Genomic DNA, 20924 nt, shown 5'->3' on the forward strand with positions numbered 1-20924 from the left:
TTTAAATCATTTGATCATAAATAATACGTGATAATTATAAAATTTTATCTATCTTTTACCACAATTATAAATTAATTTATTGCAATCATTAATTAAAATTACGTTTTATAATGTACACATGTTGCATGTTATTAAAATGTACAAAAGATTACTAAAAAAAATATATCATCGGTTATTTTCATTTTTATGATTACGTGTCTTTTAAAACAATTAAAATACATATTGTCAAATCACAGATATATTTATTAGAGACATTATATTTTCTCCTTTTTTGCTATATTATTGTAAATACATATTTGTATTCTAAATACTTCTTTATATTATGTCTTGTACTATGAAATAATTGTTTATTATAAACTAAAGTAAAAACCTAAGAGAAGCGGAATACAAAAACAGAGCACCGTATATGTGTATGAAAACATATTACTGTATTGTTATTATTTCCTTATTATTATCTCGCGATTTAATCAGTTTTGCACGTAGTATTGCAAAATTTCATTTACAATCTGATTTTTTCCTCAAACGATTTCCTAATTCCAGATGCTACGGTAGCAATATTTCATTCTTATTAAGGATAGGTATTTAGTACGGTGACATTGTGTACATAGATAAGAAAGTCTTCGAAATCGTTTGTACCCTGTTTCGTTCAGTCAAAAACCATCCAGCCGACTGTCATATACTGTATAAAATTTATTAATTATAACCACAGTTCCTCTATCTATCAATTGGAAGAAATTGAAGACTTTCAGCTGGTAAGATCCTCGTTTATGTATTTAAATTTGTCTTGTACCATACTTTGCCACTCGATTGTGTTAATATATAAAATAATTATCTTTCATTCATTCAAAAATATCTTCTGCGATTCTTATCAAGTGCACAAAATATGGATACTGTTTTTGTAAACAAGTTTTAGGTACTAATAGATTCAAGAAATTTTGTCTTTCCTCTTATTCTTTAATTTATATGTATGTGCAATTTTTGGAAAGTTTTGAGTGACGCAGAATTTATGAATATAGTAATATTGCAGTATCATGCTTAAATATATGTAGGCATATACAGGTTGTCCTTGAGAAAGATCACTTAAAGAAAATGGAAAAATAAAATAAAAGCTGTCTTATCAATGTAATATCAAAAATATAAATCCGATTAAATAAATAGTGTTTAACGAATTATTAAATAGAATTGTGGAGAGGTTAAACAAACGCATCAAAAAATATTAAGAGAGATCGTAAAATTCAATGATAAGTAAAAGTGTTAGATGTATCCCAACAGACGTTTGGATCGCTTTTGTGATGATTTCAGTTCTGTAACAACGAAGATAGTAACTATACCGAAAATGTATTATAATTCTCATTTAATTATGCCGTTATACATTACATATGTGTACAAGATAGCTTTTCCCTCGTTTTATTTAAAAAGAATATCTTTTCCAGGGACGCTTTATATTGTTAGATTCTATTCCTATTTATATTGTTAGATTTTATTATAGTCCTTAAAAATACTTAATACTGATACTAAGGCGATAACTTTCAGCTTATTCTTTTCAACTTAGTTATTTACTTGTTAATTAAAATTGTGTTTGCACATAAAACTGATGAGGATTAAAATGTAAAATACTAAAAAAGTTCTTTCTAAGCTTTAAAGAAATTTGTTAGTTTGTGTTAGAAAAAGATTGAGAGATATTAAACACAATTCTTAATATGATAGTGAATAGTCAAAGCAGTTAATTAACAAATATTTTCTATCATATGTAGATTTGACAAGAATATGACGGTAGCTAAGAGTAATGGAACAACCACAATGGATGCAACTACGACCGTCTTTACCGAGAATGAAAAGAAACTTCAAAGCAACGCTTTGTTACCTTACAAGGGAGGAGAAGATGACGATGACGATGATGAAATTACATTAGAAGACTTGGCTCCAGATGGTGGCTGGGGGTGGATGGTAGCTTTTGCTATGATAGTAGTATTTGTTAGTATTTATATTCAATTAGTATTAAACATAAATTTTGCAATTTTTCTCCTTTAGCTCTTCTTTCATCGTTTAATTTCATTTATTCATTCAGACTTCTTATAACAATTAAAATACAATATCGGTATCATTTCGTATGTATGATCATAAAATATATAAATATACCATTCAGTAAAGTCATTACTTTTGCAAATATTGCGTATTTTATATTTAATATGTATATATTTTTTTATTAGTCAAAAGAATAGCGAAAATACAAAATTATGTAGAGTAGATATATTTCAAAAGTATCTTTTTATTAATAGCCGATTATATTGTTCTTCAATTATTAAGAATTCTTTAAATTTTATTTTTGCGATATCATTAAGTGTGTGAATTTTAACTTACGAATAAAATGACGTTTAATACTTTGAGACAATAAGGCATTAAAGATGTAATTGTAATTCATCTATTAAGATAATATAGTAAAAATCATACAGAACAGTAATTATTTCATTCGTCAGAAATTTTCTGGTGGCATAAGTATTTCTTATAACGTTTGAAAATTATCAAATTGATAGAATATTGTATAAGAGTCATCTGTTTTTCTTTGATTACTTTTATAATATGCAATTAATTTTTACTTTTTTAGATTACAACATTTGGACCAACTACATCATTTGCAATAATATTTGGAGACTTTCTTGAAGCAACTGGTCAAGCTGGCACAGCAATGACACTATTCAATTCCGTTTTTATGATCACATTTTCAATTGCTGGTAAGCAGCCTGTCCCACTTTGTATTCTTTCTATCATTGCAATGGAATCGGTAGGTACAATATACAGGGTGAGTGATGAATATATGTCTCCATACTTCAAGCGGTGAATCTATGCATTAAAATAAGTAAAAAGCATGACCATATATCCCACGTATCTTTAGTTTTCGAGTTATGGATGATTACAAAAAATCTTTAAAATTTTGCCTTCTTTCCTTTTTACAGTAAGAATATTCCTTAACAGAACAGATGAAAAATGGATTTGAGACTTCATGAATACTCAAGAAGAATACTCATTGTTATGATATGTAATACTGTGTGTCAGGGCACGAAGCAGGCACTTCGAACATTTTCTTTAATTATCCATAACTTGAAAACTAAAATATGTAGGACATATGTTCTTAAAACTCTTCTTACTTATTTTTCTGTGTAGATTCACTCCTTGAAATATGGACATGAACAGGACATATATTTATGATTCGATCTGTGTACATGTACATATATGCATGAATTCTTTTCAAACTGTAAGAGATATAACACTATTACCCGTCCGATTTGATCACATGTATTTTACATTTATCCACGTGGAATGAATATGTCTAGACACCAGGAAGTCGTGAAAATCGTGTCTATCCGTACAAATAATGTACCTTGCCTTAATTTACAGCCTTAATGCACGCGTTCAATGTCATATTTCTTTTTTATTTATCTATAATATCAATAATAGATATTCATAATATTTATCCATAATATTCATAATTACAGAGACAAATTTTCTATAAAAAAGATTATTTTTCAATATAATATTTCAATAAAATAAAGGAACATCAAGAGATAATTAAATTATGATTGTAGTATAATTAAAAGTTTTTCAGTTACTGCAAGATATTAAAATAAAAACATAAAAATAAGGATTTGAAATTTAACAGGAAAAGAAGTATATCAAACAATGTGTCTTTCAATAATTGATTTTGAAATATTAAAACAGACGAAATTGGAAATACTAATGGAAAATAACTATTACGAAACTAATCATATCTACTTTACAATTACATATTATAGTTAAATATATTTACTTCTTGATATGCTTTGTTACAAAAGAACACGAAAGTGATAAACGTCATTGAATAATTTTAGACTTTATGCTTGGAAATTCTGACGTGTTGATACAATATATTTTTAGACTCACGTGTAATTCTCGTTGTTAGTAATTGAATTGATAATACCATCTCATGATAATAATAGTTCATATAACGATAATAGTTGATCGAATAATTAATTAAAGAATTATAAAATAGGTACATTTCATACAATATTTATTCCCATGATGTTACAAGTTATACTTTTTATGGTTACTATTCTATCTTCCTTCGAATATATAAATTATATTTAATATTGATTTATTCATAGTCGATGTCATCGCCCTTATAAATAAGAATAATATTCTCATCAAAATTAAATTAAGATATATAATTTTCAATAATTTCGTTATTCACTATATATTACCAAATTGTTTCAAATAAAAAAGAAATTTGTTTAATAAAACGTGATTGTTTATATTAGAAAATAAATCTGTATTACATTACAAATTCTATATCTTTCTGTGTATTTCAGTACTAAGATGTTATGTAGTGTTTAGAGTTACCTAATATAATTATAAGTGCAATTAGATTATCACAAAGACTATCATGTGTTTCCTACTAAATACTATCAAATACTGAAAACACTACCGATAAGCGTATGACGACGGCTTACGAATTGTTATGTAAATCTTTTATAGCTTTACGGGTATTAGATAAGAGCGAAATTGCGAAACAATTATAGTTAACGATTTTATGGCAAAATAACAATATAATTTAATGATAAGTATACTATATTTTTGTTTCTATTGCAAATATTTGCATTGGATATGTCATATAATTTATTAATATAATTTATTTATACGCAACACAATAATTTTGGGTACTTCCAAGTAATAAGTTAAGCAGTCAAAACAATAGACAAGTAATTAATTATTTAATGTTTGCACAAAATAAAAAATTGAAGTTTGAATATATTAATTCAATAATTCTTTGCCTTCCTATGAAAGACTTATTAAAACGTAAAAGTTTAAAATAAAATTTTCCTTCAAACTTTCGGTATTTTGAATTATACTGAATAATATTTGCATTGAGTAATAAGAAAGGAACCGAAAAATACGATAAAGCTAAAAAGTGTAAAGGAGTTTAGGAAAACGTATTTTGTTTTCTAATATAGCTGTTACAATGATTCTAGTCTGAAGTGGAACTGATTCTTTAACCAGAGCTCAGAATGCTATGAACTGTTTTGATTGTACTATGGATCTAATTTCTCGTATTGATAACTTCTACATTTAAAACAAATTTTTATTTCATTCATTGTTATCAAGGAACAATGTTGATAATGAATTCGTGTCGAAGCTATAGACTATTTGCAGAACTGGGATTTCATTACTTGATAGATGAATCAGCAGATTCTAATTATTGCATCCACTTAATCATTTGCTTATCTAAGAATAATTAAACCGGTTGACAACTTTAATGTAATTTACATTTTATTTGAACGTTCTTTATAATACGCTACGATACCTCTCTGTAAATCTGTAAATCACATAAAAGTGATTTAAAGATTTGTGAATAAGTATAGTGCTCACGGTGGTGTGATGGTTATATTTGTTGTTAGTGTAGATACTTTGTAATTGGTGAATGTGCTGCGATCACTTGAAGGTGAAAAATTAAGTAAACTACGGGACTTAGACTCCAGGAGATAAACTATTTGTAGCAATAAAGAAACAATCCTAATATTTGAATTGTATTTATTGCAAAGGAAAGGGGGTATAGTTTTCAATATTTAGAAGTTCATTATATACAAAGTTGCAAAACTTTATTAATATGAATATTATTTAACTATTAATATTTATATGTTTGAGAAAGTACTTGATTCCTGATTGGTTCTTGTTGATTTATTGAAATCACTAGAAAATAGAGCTGTTTCCTTATTGCAACACCTACTTCAAATTTTATTGAAAAATATAAAATTATTTTAAACAAAAGTATCTCACAATTATGAAAGGACTATATCACGGATTTCAACAATTAGAAAATAAAATATAATAATTGTAACTTAAATTTCAGGTTTAATGACCAACTCGCTAATAAAGAGGTATTCTATGAGACCAGTGGGGGTATTTGGTGCGGTGCTCTTCTCGTTACCAAATGTCTGTCTGGCTTTCGTTACGAATGTCTACGAAATGGCCTTCTTAAATTTTCTCCAAGGAATGGGTCTTGGTCTTATTGTTACCATTTGCAACACGAACTTCAATGCTTACTTCGTAAAGAAAAGGGCACCAGTACGTAAATGCAGGGCCGCTGGCCGATATAATTGTTAACATACTTATATTTTTAGTTTTTTAGAGAAATTCTTGCTATTTAGGTAATGAGCGCGGCCCAAGTTATCGTCGGCTTAGGAGGAATCGCCTATCCTATATGTATTGAAAAAATGATGAGGATGTATGGGTTTCGAGGTAAATTTCTTTCTATATTGATAACATATGTTTATAATATTAATACAATATTAATATTAAACTATATAATTACATATGCCAACATGTCAAACTCCATTTGCTCGATCATAACAATCATGCAAAATATGAAGCATCACAATTAAAAATGTTGCGCTCGCTGCAACAAACACAGCTGTTTAAATCTGTCTTACTTCGCTCATTAAACATTTTTGGTTTTTAGGTTTAATCGTGGTATAAATTACTTGAGGGAGATTCTGCCACTCAAAATAAGACAAAAGTCAAGAGCAACAAAATTGCATTGGAGGTTTCATTTTCGAGAAACATTCATTCGAAAATGTCAGAATTTATTTGCTATCGATAATTAAATACTTTATTTTCTAAATAATATAATATTTAACTAATGTTATGGTACTCTATTAATTCGTTCTTGGAGTCTGAAAATGAACATAATGAATTTTAAATTGCTTTAATCTTTACAAACGAATTGATCAACGAGCCATATGTATCCCCGATGCTGGTACACATCAAGATATAGAATGTTTCACATTTTGACAACAGAAACGATTTGTAGCACTTACAATATAATCGAATGACGCATTGTAATTCGAGCCACACTTCCCCCTCCTCAGTCTACAATTATTTAACCATTCGACCAGTTTATAAATCCACGAGTCATACATTTGCAAATAGAAAATTCGTCACTTAATCGACCAGTAGATTTTCATACGCCGCTACATCAAGCATTATCTGGGTTTTGAAAATTTTTGATCTCAGCTATAACAGAAAGTTTCGACATATTGAGATTTTGAGTATTTGATCCCTAACTTTTACTGTGTTATAGGAACAGCATTGATGACGGGTGCCATGAGTTTGAACTGCATCGTCGGTATGACAATGATGCACCCTGTCGAATGGCATGCGAAGAAACCGGAAGAAGTTCGCGCGGAAAAGATGCGTGAGAGAGAAGAACGGAAGTTGCGCGGTATAGTATTCTCAAATCGTCGTTACAGTGAAGTTATACGAACTCCTGCAAAAACCAGGTGGAGCAGCTTAACGAGTCTCAAGGGCGAAAGCGGAAAACAGGTTCCGCTTTTAATTGAAACATTGAAAGTAAATTTTATACGTTGTTCTGGTATTGTTACTTTGAAAGAAGAAATACGTATTAAGAAAGACATACGAGAGAAAATAATTCTCTTGAAAAGTTTTTTTCATACAACTATGGAGAAGGCAGACATTTAAACGATTGTATTCTGCTGGGACACCCTGTGTAATATCGTGAATATTATGTTTAAAAAATTGAAATGTATTGAACGAAAATTAAAGTTCCTAAAGTATTCTTTTGTTGTCCTGGAAAAATGCAGATATGAAAACGAGTCATTTCTATTATAAGTTTTTCAACTATTTAAGTACATTAGAACAATTATTTTTAATAAAGGTCTCAATTTCGTACTTTATTTATTAAATTTACATGTTCTGTTAAATACAGTCACCCGCGAAAAGGGTAGCTTCGATATCGGAGTTAGAGGGCAGAATATGCAACCGAATAAGATCTGGATCAATGCGCGAGTTGCTAACACGACGACTATCGACCTTGTCATCATCAAGTTTAGTGAATTTGGTGACAGGTATTGGCAGTTTAGGGGACACTAGACAACATCATCCTGAGAAAACTAAAGAAAAACGAACAGAGAAAGGAGTTCAAGTTTCTATGCAGGAAGAAAAGGATATCGGTAAAGGTCAATTAGAGTACGTGAATTATTCTTACATACTTTTCTTTATTGTTAGGCTTTAAACACTCTGCAACATCTCTTGCATTTGTCAAATTGAAAATCGTAATGGTGTAAGTTAAGTTTTTAGAAATTTGAATTTGTTCATACATTTCAATTTTCGAAACTACTATTCATTTCGTTTTAGAATTAATTATGTTTTATAATTAAGTAACTATATTCTCAGTCGCAATGATCCCATGATTTGAGAAAATATCATGAATTTTTTGCAGTAACATATGCAGAATATTGTTTTATAGAAACGAGCAATGAACTGACTTACACCACTATCATTCTCAGCTCTCTATTCCTTTCTAATTTCTTTATAATAACTCAATTACTGAATATGACTTTTCATATTCTATTAAATTTCCTATAATATCTAATTTATCTAAAAAACATCGAAGATCAATAAGAAAATTTTTAACATTGTAGAGAAATATTGGGTGAACTTCTGGAAATTTCACTTTTAAAAAATTGTGGTTTCCTAAACATTTGTCTGGGCACTAGTTTCGTTATGTCGAGCGATTTCACGTTTACTTATCTTTTGCCACTGATGATAACCAACAATGGTTACACGAAGAGCCAAGCAGCCCAAGCGATTACCATCTCCGCAGCCGCGGAATTGGTGTCCAAGATTTTACTTACAATTTTCATTTTGTTGGTGAAAGTCAAAGCGAAGTACATGTTCTTCGTCGCTATGATTTGTATGGCGTTCGCAAAAGTTGGTCAGTAAATTATATGCATCAAACTTTAATATAATACTTTAATATAATGGAATTACGTTTCACAATATTGTAAATGACAAAAGGAACCAAATATGAAATTGCTGCAAGAAAGTGTTTCGAAATTTTGAGAGTAAATCATATTTGCTACATCCGAAAAGAGAAAAAGATCTTAGTAAACATAGATGGCAAAGTTAATACATATTCTCAAAATTATAAACAATTTTTTGTTTCGGTTCAAGCTACTATCGCGTTGCATAAAAACATGTATACCTCTAAAAGTCTGAATTTATTTTTCAGGATACTTGTTGTACAATGATACCTTGATCGGTACATTTGTGATGATAACAGTTATAGGAATGGTTAGATCATGGTTATTGGTTCCTCAGCCATTGGCCATTATAGAAGATATCAGTATTGATAAATTTGCTTCAGCATATGGAATTGCTGGCGCTATTAACGGAGTGATCTCTATATTATTTGGTCCAATTGTTGGTAAGTAGAATTACCATAATCTGCTGAAAAAAATGTCTTAAAAATTAATGGTAATTTTAGTTACTCTACTTTGTTGCGATCTTCGACGTTCTTACGTCTCAGTTTCGTTCCCGTTTCAGTCGAGAGGAAAACTTTAAATGTTTTAAAAAAATCTTTAACGTAAAATTGAAACGCGCGATAATGTTTCTTTTCTATTTCCGTCAAACTTAAAAAATCTTCTAGTAATAGAAAAATATGATTCGGTTGTAAAAATAAAAATATTTATAAATACAAATTTTTTATCATTATTAATCACTTGTACTCAAAATCAATGTTTTACTCAAATATTAATGACGAACGAAATGTAAAAAGCATATGTATTTATTATAAGGAGATGAAAGCGAATTTTGAAATATAAATGATCTCTTTCAGGATTCCTGAAAGACTGGACCAATAGTTTCGTAGTCTGCCAGCTTGCCCTTATATTAATGAACGTCCTGTTCGTTATTCCATGGGCAGTACAGTTCCTTTCAGTAGATTTACCAAAGAGGAGGAAGGAACGGATGGATAAAATTGCTGCCCAAACTTCCGGTTCCTTTTCTGCAGATTGATGCAAAAGGAGAGAGAGAGAGGGAGAAAGACCTTGTGTGTAATACACGTCTTTACTATTTGATAGTAGAAACTCTTTTGTACAAAAATAAATTTAGATATTTTTTTACGGCAATTAAAAATATTTTTTTACAAAATGTATTTGTTCGTAAAATGAAAATTGTTGTGAATCGGGAGTTACTACTCATAGCGCTAATTATTGCAGTGTGAAATACAATGTACAAATCTTTACAACGATATGTGGTCATTTATATTTTTCAGATCATACATATCAGTTAAACTTTTTACATATCCTATCGTAAAATGCTTTACGAATAATCGGGAAAGCCACAAATTTCAATTAATTTAAACTTGTTAAGTATAAGCCATAATATTATATTGAATGTACATAGACAAATCTTGTATCCAATTCTGTCTGTCGCTACATCATACTACAATGAATATTTTATATTCAAGTTGTTGTACATATCGTGGAAATTATTATTAAATGTAGAGATAAGAAATAAATGAAGAGAACATTGTATAATAATTTTTGTGTAGTACTTTTAAAAAACGATTTCTTTTTAATTTTTTTAATTATATATTAGTTCATAATTTGTTAAATTCGATTAAATGTGGTTCATAAAAAATAATAAGAAAAATTGGAGGATAATATATATATAATAATGTATCTTATATAGCATATATGTAGATATATATATGTCGGAAAAGGATTTGAAGTATGGGCGTCTGATGAACCTTCACTCGAATTGACCATCGTGGTTATGTATTCTCGCTGATCGTTATTAATTCCGAGGTGATGATTACAAGAGGTTACAGGGAATGACGGCAATCGGACAAACGAGAGATCGATGACAATGAACTTAGTTTCGATACGAATCCACGGCCACGGGAGGACGAATTCGATATGATACACGATCCTGGTGTGACTCGACGTACGAGTCGTAATGACTCTCTCAATAACTAACTCCATAACTTTCTCGATAACTAACTAACCAACCGTACAAATGGAACTGTCCTTATATAGTTTTCTACCCACCTCTCGAGTCAATCTTTGTTTTTAAGGAGAGTTGCATAATTATTCCATGCCTCTATTGTTACATGTCCGTCCCATGACCGCGGCTACGTTCGGCGACTCATTATGTCACCTCAAGCCCAAGCCCATCGTCATAAACGCTGAGTACACATAATCGAATTAACATCTTACAACTATTTCCTATTTTTATCACTTAAGGGTAGCTACAATAAAAGTCCAGGCTAGGGTATTGGAAATTTTCCTAATCACTCCAAAAGAAAGGCCCCGATGTCCTTTCATCTCCGACACGGCCATTCTGACAATCACCCGTCCTCGGGTGCATCTAAAATATCGTGTTTTCTTACATTAGACTCATTACCACTGCTATTATTTACCATTTGATCAAATATTCCACCTAAGTTAAGAGTTCGCTTCAACACCGAAATTTTGTTCAGAGGTTTGACAGCCAAAGAAATAGGAGAGAACCGAAATTAGTGACGTTACAATTAATATTCAAAGTGCTAATTGCATCCCGTGGGTTATTAGTCAGATAGTACGGCTTGATGGACCATTCTCGATTTCGCACCCAAATGAATCTCGAATAAATACAATCGGATTGAATGGCAATTGTTTAATTACGGCTATGGTAGAATCTAGATTACAATATTACGGGATTTTCCCAAAGTTCCAAAGGAACACTCCGGTGTTCTTTCATCTCCGACATATATATATATAGCGATAGTCACTATGAAAAATGAAAGGTGAATTTGGAATGTGGTACTTAATGACAGTTAATTCTTTATTTAATATTACACATATTTTTATACAGTTTTGTATAATATTGTTTACATCTTTACAAGGACAACAGGCAATTTGACAACACGGTGAGTAGATGATGATTGCTAGTATAAGATTAAAATAACTTGAAATGAATTTTTATTACTTTAATATTTTATTATCTCGGAATCGTATTTGTATGCAACATGTTATAAATAAATCCTTTTTAAGTTTTCTTTCTATTCTACAACGTCTTTTCGAGAGTTCAAAAAACAAAAAGATGTTATGCAAGGTTTTATTCCTAAATCTAGATATAATTTTAACACTTGTGCCATTTATGCAATCATTGTATATAAACATAATTTATTCACACATATAAGAAGCCTTGAATGTTTTTTTCTTATAATATACCTATACATATCTATATATACCTAATATAATGTTTATTTATATCATAATACATTTTATATTACTCACAAAAACGTGTGCAGATATTTTGAGCATGTTACTACTATTATCGTTGATAATGTAGTACGAATCATCTATGATAACTTTATTTAAACGAGAACCTCCTGATTGCTTTTGTTTCGTGGCTCGATTTTTATTTGGAAGCCGTCTACTCTTTTGAGAATAATGTCAATCTTCAGCCGGAAGTCCTTTTCTGTGAGATCCGACAGGATCTTGTAGTTCCGCAGGATCGTCGACAATAAAACCTTCAACTTCAATATCGCGTACTTCCTTCCCACGCATGATCTAAAAAAAACGCAATATAATAATGTAAGACACAATCACATTTATAAAAAGCGGAAATTAAACCTCACAGAGATTTGTTTTATTCATTAAATATCATAACGAATGTCATATTTTGAGTATTTTATATACCTTTGCGTATTACATGCATTCTGTACATTTTTATAAATATTCACAGTCTACTTCTGACATATGAAACGTTTTCTTTAATTAAAACTTTACCGACTGCTAGCGATTCAACAGCATACGCACGTCCGACCGGCATCTCAGGCGCAGATTCTCCCTGGCGCCGGCTCTTTTTCGGTTTAGACTCTCCAATACCATTCTTTTCGTTCATCGCGAACGGTAAGTTTTTCAAATTGGTATAAAACTGTGGGAGCTTACAAAGCAACGCAACTGACGCAATTGAGCAAGGCACTTTAGTACTAAATAACAAATTATTGGTCAAATAATGAGGAGAATTGTCGGCGATAAAAAGCTGATTAATAGGCTATCGGTCAGTGAGCGTCGGCAACAAAGAGCCGATCAATAGGTTATCAGTCGGTAAGCGTCGGCGACAAAAACCGATTAATAGACTATCGGTCGGTAAAGTGTTAACATAAATACGTTGTCGCTTTCCATCAAAGTAAATTTATTAATGAAAGTTAGAATCTGGACATCTTTTACTTGTATTACTTTTTTATTGTTTCTATTGTTTTTATCATTATATATTTTCGAAAAACATCGTTGTTTTGAATTTTATAAAACTTTTGCAGCTTTTAAGGTTGGCAATACTAGATGAAAATTTAGAAAATCATCGACAAATAGTATTGTCATTAAGCGCAGAAATAGATCAGATTAGAGTTATGTGAGTTTCGATAGTTATATAAAAATGTGCGATCGATGAGAGACAAGTTGTTCCTATTTTATTCATTTCTAAGGACTGATTTTTATTATCTAATAACATTACTTGATATACATTTTAAAAGAAATATTTCTATGCATAACCCAATATCGGTACTTCGTTATAAAAGGAACGGTGTAACTGAAACGAATAAAACAGGAACAATTTAGCGGGACGGTGGCCGCATGAATTTATCATTATCTACAATGTATCCACTATAAACCTCTAGAAGCCTCACAAAGAAATAATGGTGACTGAACAATGTCAATTTTGCTCACATTACAGCGTCCCATGTTCGCTATTCAATTATTTCCTCGGACTTTATCAGGCAGTGGTACGTAATGCTGACATTGTATGGGCAAAGCCGACTTTGTATACATACTTTAATTACTTAATTCACATTATGCCTATACAATTATGTAAAATATAAGGATATGAATAATGATAAACATAACGATAAGATTAATGAACTGATGCAAGAATAAAGAAAAGAATTACCTTGGCCCTGCGCTAAAAGAAATGAACGAGTAATAATGTCTGTTCTGCTTTTCTTCCGGCAAAAAGTTATCAGGATCAAACACATCAGGGTTTGGATAGAATTCTTTCAGTCGGTGAACTCTATAATCAAAATCGTACAACCTTTTGGTAATAAATAATTCCGTCACTGTAACAGAATCGTTAAACAATATTTTAATTAGCAATCATTGATACTGAGGATATTGATAGAATTAATTTTTACGAAGACATTCGAATAACCTGAATAAATATTATACATTTTCAGGCAATGTTAATTCATTAACAGAACTGTTCGTGGGACAAAACCTGTTTATTTGTAACGGATTTAAATATGAATGAATGACGCTTAAAAAATGGGAAGAGTACTTCCAATCCTTAGGCGACAAATATATCGCAGCAGGAGACTTTAATGCAAAGCACACGTTATGGGGTTCGAGAATTAATACACCGAGAGGCAGAACACTAGAAAAATATATTAGAAATAGCAACCTCAACGTGCTATCTACAGGAAGACCAACGTACTGACCGACAGACCTCAATAAAACACCTGATCTGTTGGATTTTGCAATAACAAAAGGATTAAGTGTAAGTAAATTAAAAATAACAGCCAGCCTTGAGCTTAACTCCGACCACACACCAATTATATTAGAATATACAGGCAAACCACTACTTTATAACAATCAGAGTCACTTTGCAATAAAACCACCAATTGACATATTTTTAAAGAGCTAATCGAAAACAAAATCAATTGCAATATCCCATTGAAAACACCTGAACACATTGAGCAGGCAGTAGCAATTCTGACAGAAATAATACAGGAAGCAGCGTGGGCAACCACCACTTATAAATTAAATAGCAGGCAAATAAAAATTATTCCGCAGGACATCCTAGATAAAATTAGGGGAAAAAGAAAAGCGAAATCAAAATGGCAAAAACAGAGAACACGAGAAAACAAGAAAAATTTAAACAAACTTACAAAGGAATTAAAGAATAAATTAAGGGAACTTCATAATAGCGAATTCTCAAAATTCATCGAATCACTATCCGCGCATGAGAATACCAACTACTCCCTATGGAAAGTCACCAACAAAGTGAAGAAAACAATAAAATCAATCCCAGCAATCAAAAAAATGGACAACTCATGGGCCAGAAGTAACGAAGAGCAGGNCAGAAGAATTTTCGAAGCACTTACAAAATACATTTTCACCGTATGAAATTAATAAGAGCATTCCCGGAGGGCAAACACATGAAGAAGTGCAAGAAGCTACAAACTTAATTAAGGCAACAAAGACAAGTAAAGCACCAGGATTTGACTTGATCAATGGAAAAATCTTAAAAAACCTCCCCCAAAGGCAATAAGACTAACAACGATAATATTCAACGCAATTCTAAGAATACAGTATTTTCCTGTATTATGGAAAATAGCACAGATCGTAATGTTACCCAAACCAAACAAAAACCCACATTTAACTGCATCTTACAGGCCAATATCATTACTACCTGCGTTTTCCAAACTACTAGAGAAAATAATATATAACCGCCTAAAACCAACAATAGAAAAAGAAAAACTAATATCGGACCATCAATTTGGATTCAGGAATAAACACTCCACAATAGAACAAATGCATAGACTCGTCAATGAAATCTTACAGGCATTGGAAACAAAACAATATTGCACGGCATTATTTATTGACATTGAAAAAGCATTTGACAAAGTTAACCATGAAAAACTTCTTCAAACTATCAAAAAGCAATTTCCAGAACAAATTTACAAATTACTCAAATCGTACTTAAACAATAGAACCTTTGTAGTAAAAATAAATGACGCATATTCTGAAATTAAGGATATCAAGGCAGGAGTACCGCAAGGAAGCGTCCTAGGACCTGGTTCCTAGGACCAATATTATACACGCTCTATACAGCAGACATACCAACAACTGTCAACAGCAAAACTCTAACGTTCGCGGACGATACGGTCTTACTAACTAGACACGCAAATCCAGAAACGGCTGCCGCACTATTACAAGAACACATTACAAAAATAGAAAAGTGGCTGCAAAGCAAACAAATAAAAGCGAAGTAAGTACAATCACATAACATTTACGCTTAGAAAAGGAAAAACACCAGACATCCAACTAAATGGCGCCCACATAGCACAAACAAAGTATGTCAAATATCTAGGAATACATTTAGACACACGCCTTACATGGAAGTATCACATAAAATCAATAACAAACAGAATACGTGAAAAAATGAAGCAGATGTACTGGTTAATCAATAGAAAANTCTAAATTAAGCATAATGAACAAACTAAATATATACAAAACAATAATCAAACCAATCTGGACATACGGAGTCCGACTATGGGGGATGGCAGCAATGAGTCATATAAATAAAATAGAAACAGAGCAAGCAAAAATCTTAAGGGCAATAGTTAACGCTCCATGGTACGTCAGAAATGAAGATATACGAAAAGATTTAAAAATTCCAACAGTCAAAGAGGAAATCGCCAGATATGCAAAAAAGTATAAAGAAAGACTTGCAACACACCCAAATCAGCTGGTTGCTGAAACGAATAAAATAATAATAGATGGAGTCCTGCTGGGGGTAACCATCCACATGCTATATTTCATCAAAACCTAAACTATAATATTTTACCAAATGTCCTAATGGACAAATTGTAAAATGATTTATTTAAAAATAAAAAAAAAAAATGAATGATTTCTGATAGAAGAATTTCATAAACTATCAGCAACCAATATCCAAGTGATATCTCTCGTATTAAAAATGTAGTCGATTATATTATTTACATTAATATCATTTATATAAATTAAAATTGCAAGTATGTATAATTAATCTGTACACTTTAATATTTTTAATCTGATTTTAAATCAATGGGGACATTTCGAAAAATTATTTTAAGTGATAATAGGAATATGCCAGTTTATAATAATATCTATTTTGCAATAATGAAGAGTATAGTAAAATAATTATTATTTAATGTTCATTGCTTCTGGGAATGTGGCAGCAAGATTTTAACTTGTAGTTGTATGTATTATATATTATGGAAAAATAAATAACAAAAAATATTCGTTTGTTAGATAAAATACAAAACTGACCTATTTTGACGTCGTTGTTAAGATGTCTTGCAATGGCGGGGACTGATGGGAAATGTCTTAATGTTTCGTAAATTACTCTTTCGAGATATTTCATTTCTAGAGAATCTTGGAAGGTGCAAGGCCTATTTGATTCCCCGAAAATCTCGTTTAGTTCTTCGAATACTCGTTCCTGTAATAATTATTATATTTTACAGATAATAAAAATACAGGAAATATTAAGCTTTACAAGATAGGTAATTAAATGAAATATAATAAATAAAAGATTAATAGTATGCTCTTATGATCTATTTTCATGTAAAAGAGATTATTAGAAATTAATAACGATGATTGTTAAAAGAAATAAAAGAAGAACTTGTTGTAGAAAGCAATACATTCTTATTAAAATAAGCGAAGATATAGATTAACAATTAATCATATATGTTTTACACGATTGAATAATATTTAATACGTTTAACAATTTTTAATTACAATTGAAATAGTTTATTAAGCAATCATCAATTAAATCAAGAATTAAATTAATAATTTAGTTCTTTAGCAACAAATAAAGTTTTAATTAAATTGTAATTGATAATTAATGTTTTTAATCAACGTCAAGATAATTACCAGTATCTGTAATTATCGATTAATTTCATGGACTGATTAACTCAACTGCAATTTTTCTTACGATCTGTACGATCGTCTAATGGTAGGTTTAAAACAAAATAATAGATGATCTGAGAAGGACAAATGATTCATGTCCGTAAAAAACTAAATTTAGCAAGATATGCCTTACTTGAAAACTTCAAGTTATATTGTAATCGATCAACATCAACGTAGGACTTAGAGGAATGATAAAACATTAACCTTCAATTATTACACAAACAATCGATGTAACCTTTTTCACCGAGAGGAAATTTTTGTGCGAGGATGGGAGATCCAGTACAGGGGAAAACTTTGTTTCTCAGAATGTGTGGCATGTGTCATACGTATAATAAAAACGAGCGGCATAAAATAGGTCCTAACCTTTTTGGAATATTTGGCAAAACATGTGGCAGTATGTATATATTATTTTTGTATATTAATTAATTTTTACACTGAAATACGGAGAAATATGTCTTGTGTATGTTATATGTATATTATGTACGTATAGGATACGAGTAAATATGCATATGATTTATGTAGGGACATATACAAAACATATATGAATTGTAACTAAATATTATTTTCGTTTTGTATTTAACATTATATATAAGTACAATATAAAAAACTATGTCTTCAATCTATATTCCAAACATACCGACGTAATATTTAATTTCATATGATAATTATACTTATATTTATCGTTTATTCAAATTCCATTCTCTTCATACACTATCCCATTTTTATTAACTTTTATTTCTAAAATATACATTTAACCTAACATATGTGGATCATGATATACAAATGTTACTATGGTACACATATATGTTTCCCTCAGTTTCTAATTAATTTTTAATTATTTCTAATTAATTAAGAAAATAGGAGTATCTTCTATCTTTCTCATTATGAAAAAATTCTTCCCTATTTGGTTTTTCGTTATCTTCGTATACCCAAATTATATCGACACACACATTCAGACGATAGGTACATTTAATAATACATATGTCATGAATAAAAAAATGTTCGTTTAATTTTTATTTAATTTATCGCTTTATAAGTATCGTATTTGCTAAAAGTTCATGTAACATCATTTATAAAAAATTAAAAATTATAAATTTAGCTGTACCTGGATTTAAATCTACGGAAGCGATGAGGACAAAAGGTATTGTATGGGACGAGAACACTTTAAACGAATATTTACAATTTCCGAAACAATTTATCCCTGGCACGAAAATGATGTTCAATGGTATTAAAAAAGCGGAAGATCGTAAAGATATAATCGCCTTCTTAGCAACGTTGAAATGAAAATTCGAAAAATTGCATCTACTTATGTGAAATATTTTGTACAGTGACCAAAATAAGGTATTCTTAGCGTTAGTTCGATGAACATAAACAAATAAAATAAATAATAAATTAACAAAATTAGAACAAAATGACTCGTTAGATTTGTTGCCCATGTTTTAATGCACTATTATTCTACTCACCTGGACGTCTTGATGAATTCCAAGCACGCAAAGAACGAAGCTAGAACCTGCAGCGGTAGTGTCATGATCCTAAAATGTATGTAACGTACTTTCATTATACGAAAAAAGCATTTTTATATTTATTTCCTGTTTTATTCGAAAGAAATTTTTTAATAAAAAGAGATTATGTAATATCTAAAAATTTATAAGCTTTTATTTTTAATACAAAAAGCTATAACTTTGTACTAAACACTGTAAAATAGTGTCATTTTCAGTTTAAAACGTTACTTCTGTATAAAATTTATAAAATTTATAAAATAAATTTAGTTTAAACATTTTCTTATGACATATTACACACGAAGAATGAAGGATTAATTATTTACATGATTTTCCGGACATTTGAAAGTAACATACAATCGAAAGCATATTTCGAATTCACTCAGCTTAGTTTATCATAAAATTGAGCGACGAGATTTTCTATATGTATTACAAATAAATAATTATCAATTGAACTCCTTTACATATGAAATTTTTGTTAAACCGTGGTTCATTTAAATATATATGCTTTATTTTAAGAACTTTTGTAAGGAATGTAGGATTACTTCTATTATTTCAAACATTATAGTATCTACTTCTTTTTGAATTTTTTGATCGGTAGATTTTGCCCCATTTCTTGAAAGCTCCAATAAAAGATCCAGAAAAGCAAATCTTTTCTTTTCACCAATATCATTTTCATCGATATCGTCTAAATCATCTCTAACATAATGCATTTTTGGAAGATTTTTATACTCTTCATTTACATTTGCGCTATCCTTCTGCAACACGTCTATTTCTTTTTGTTTCGTTTGTTTACTTTTAACGCTTAAACGAGACGTGAAAGATTAATTTCAACAAATTGAGCTATAGTTTGTTATATTTTAAAAGGTGAAAAATTAAAAAATGCTAGTCTTGAAAGGTATAGTCATTTTTAACTATTACATTACGTGTAAGTAAATAATATGTTATACATACACGTATACACGTGCCTTAAGATGAAAAGACGATTATAACAATAACCGCTAGATCGTTGATGTGGAAACAAGTACTTCCGGAAATGACGTAGCAACTTGCCGATCACCCCCTACATGGTACGTGTCCGGAAATCGACCCTGTAAGATAATAAAAAAACAACGAGGAGGGTTGTATAGATAGAAAAGGTACGAAATAAGGGGGCGAGAAGAAGGAACTTTCCCTCGTCGAGTTCGGTTAAGCGGGACCAATTTCACGAAATTACAAAATTATCGATGGACGCCAAATCAACCACCCTTTATTACTACTACCGGCGCTACTTCCTGACCAACCGAATTGTTCACAGACAGGCGACTGACACGCCTCGATGAAAATACGTTTGTAACCCATCAAATGCACGATATATTCTTTGAAATTATTTTTCCAAAATAAAAATAAATACGATGTAGGTTGAAAATAGACGATATAGATTGGAAATAGAAATTATAGGTTTATTGTACTGTATTTATACTCGTATAATCTAGTTATACGATATCTGTTACATTAATTAAATAGTATTGTTTACAAATATTTAGATACTTTGGTTGAATTGTAGCAATAACACACCAATGGAGTTAGAATATATAGAATAATAACATACCAATGATATAATCGATTATCACGTATTACGGATTTAAATTATGTATCAAAAAAGCTTGTTAATAGTATGTATGAAAATTGAATAAAATAAAGAACTTTTGAAACATGTAAACAATCTTATAGGATTAACTATCGATGGATGTTAATTTTTTTATTACATGTGTATTCATTTGTAAAAATTTATTTTGTTATAACAGTCGACTATACATATGTATGTAACTGTAGAAAATAATCGCTTTTTTAATTATTATAAATTTACGTAAATTTGTAAAATTATGATTATTAGATACAG

General features: G+C 30.2%; 3 protein-coding genes across 3 annotated transcripts; 2 read left to right on the plus strand and 1 right to left on the minus strand.

The window, feature by feature from the left end:
• The first annotated feature begins 271 nt into the window (after positions 1-271).
• LOC122565578 lies at positions 272-10081 on the plus strand. The gene is made up of 10 exons (XM_043721661.1): positions 272-752; positions 1755-1974; positions 2606-2732; positions 5882-6096; positions 6180-6270; positions 7112-7380; positions 7757-8016; positions 8472-8764; positions 9062-9256; positions 9668-10081. The coding sequence occupies exons 2-10, from the start codon at positions 1768-1770 to the stop codon at positions 9844-9846; spliced, it is 1836 nt and encodes a 611-aa protein (XP_043577596.1). The 5' UTR covers positions 272-752; positions 1755-1767; the 3' UTR covers positions 9847-10081.
• A 2058-nt stretch (positions 10082-12139) lies between these two features.
• On the minus strand, positions 12140-19755 carry LOC122566234 (cytochrome P450 4g15-like). The gene is made up of 5 exons (XM_043723195.1): positions 19588-19755; positions 19007-19075; positions 16905-17073; positions 13768-13933; positions 12140-12389 (listed from the first exon to the last, which is right to left on the minus strand). Exons 1-5 carry the CDS (start codon positions 19753-19755, stop codon positions 12194-12196), a joined length of 768 nt encoding a protein of 255 aa, XP_043579130.1. The 3' UTR covers positions 12140-12193.
• On the plus strand, positions 17811-18827 carry LOC122566235 (cytochrome c iso-1/iso-2-like). Its single transcript, XM_043723196.1, has 3 exons — positions 17811-17941; positions 18599-18603; positions 18643-18827. The coding sequence occupies exons 1-3, from the start codon at positions 17811-17813 to the stop codon at positions 18825-18827; spliced, it is 321 nt and encodes a 106-aa protein (XP_043579131.1).
• Positions 19756-20924: the final 1169 nt, after the last annotated feature.

Source organism: Bombus pyrosoma, linkage group LG3, assembly GCF_014825855.1.
Source record: "Bombus pyrosoma isolate SC7728 linkage group LG3, ASM1482585v1, whole genome shotgun sequence".
Classification (NCBI taxonomy): domain Eukaryota; kingdom Metazoa; phylum Arthropoda; class Insecta; order Hymenoptera; family Apidae; genus Bombus; species Bombus pyrosoma.

Excerpts from the sequence above, each read along its gene's own strand:
- LOC122565578 (XM_043721661.1), top strand. The coding sequence starts at position 1,768 with ATGACGGTAGCTAAGAGTAATGGAACAACCACAATGGATGCAACTACG. Across the intron at positions 6,271-7,111 it reads GAGGATGTATGGGTTTCGAG|GAACAGCATTGATGACGGGT; the intron begins GTAAATTTCTTT and ends ACTGTGTTATAG. Across the intron at positions 8,765-9,061 it reads TATGGCGTTCGCAAAAGTTG|GATACTTGTTGTACAATGAT; the intron begins GTCAGTAAATTA and ends TTTATTTTTCAG.
- LOC122566235 (XM_043723196.1), top strand. The coding sequence starts at position 17,811 with ATGGGAGATCCAGTACAGGGGAAAACTTTGTTTCTCAGAATGTGTGGC.
- LOC122566234 (XM_043723195.1), bottom strand. The coding sequence starts at position 19,755 with ATGCATTATGTTAGAGATGATTTAGACGATATCGATGAAAATGATATT. Across the intron at positions 19,076-19,587 it reads TAATGTTTGAAATAATAGAA|GATCATGACACTACCGCTGC; the intron begins GTAATCCTACAT and ends CATACATTTTAG. Across the intron at positions 13,934-16,904 it reads TAACAACGACGTCAAAATAG|TGACGGAATTATTTATTACC; the intron begins GTCAGTTTTGTA and ends ATTCTGTTACAG.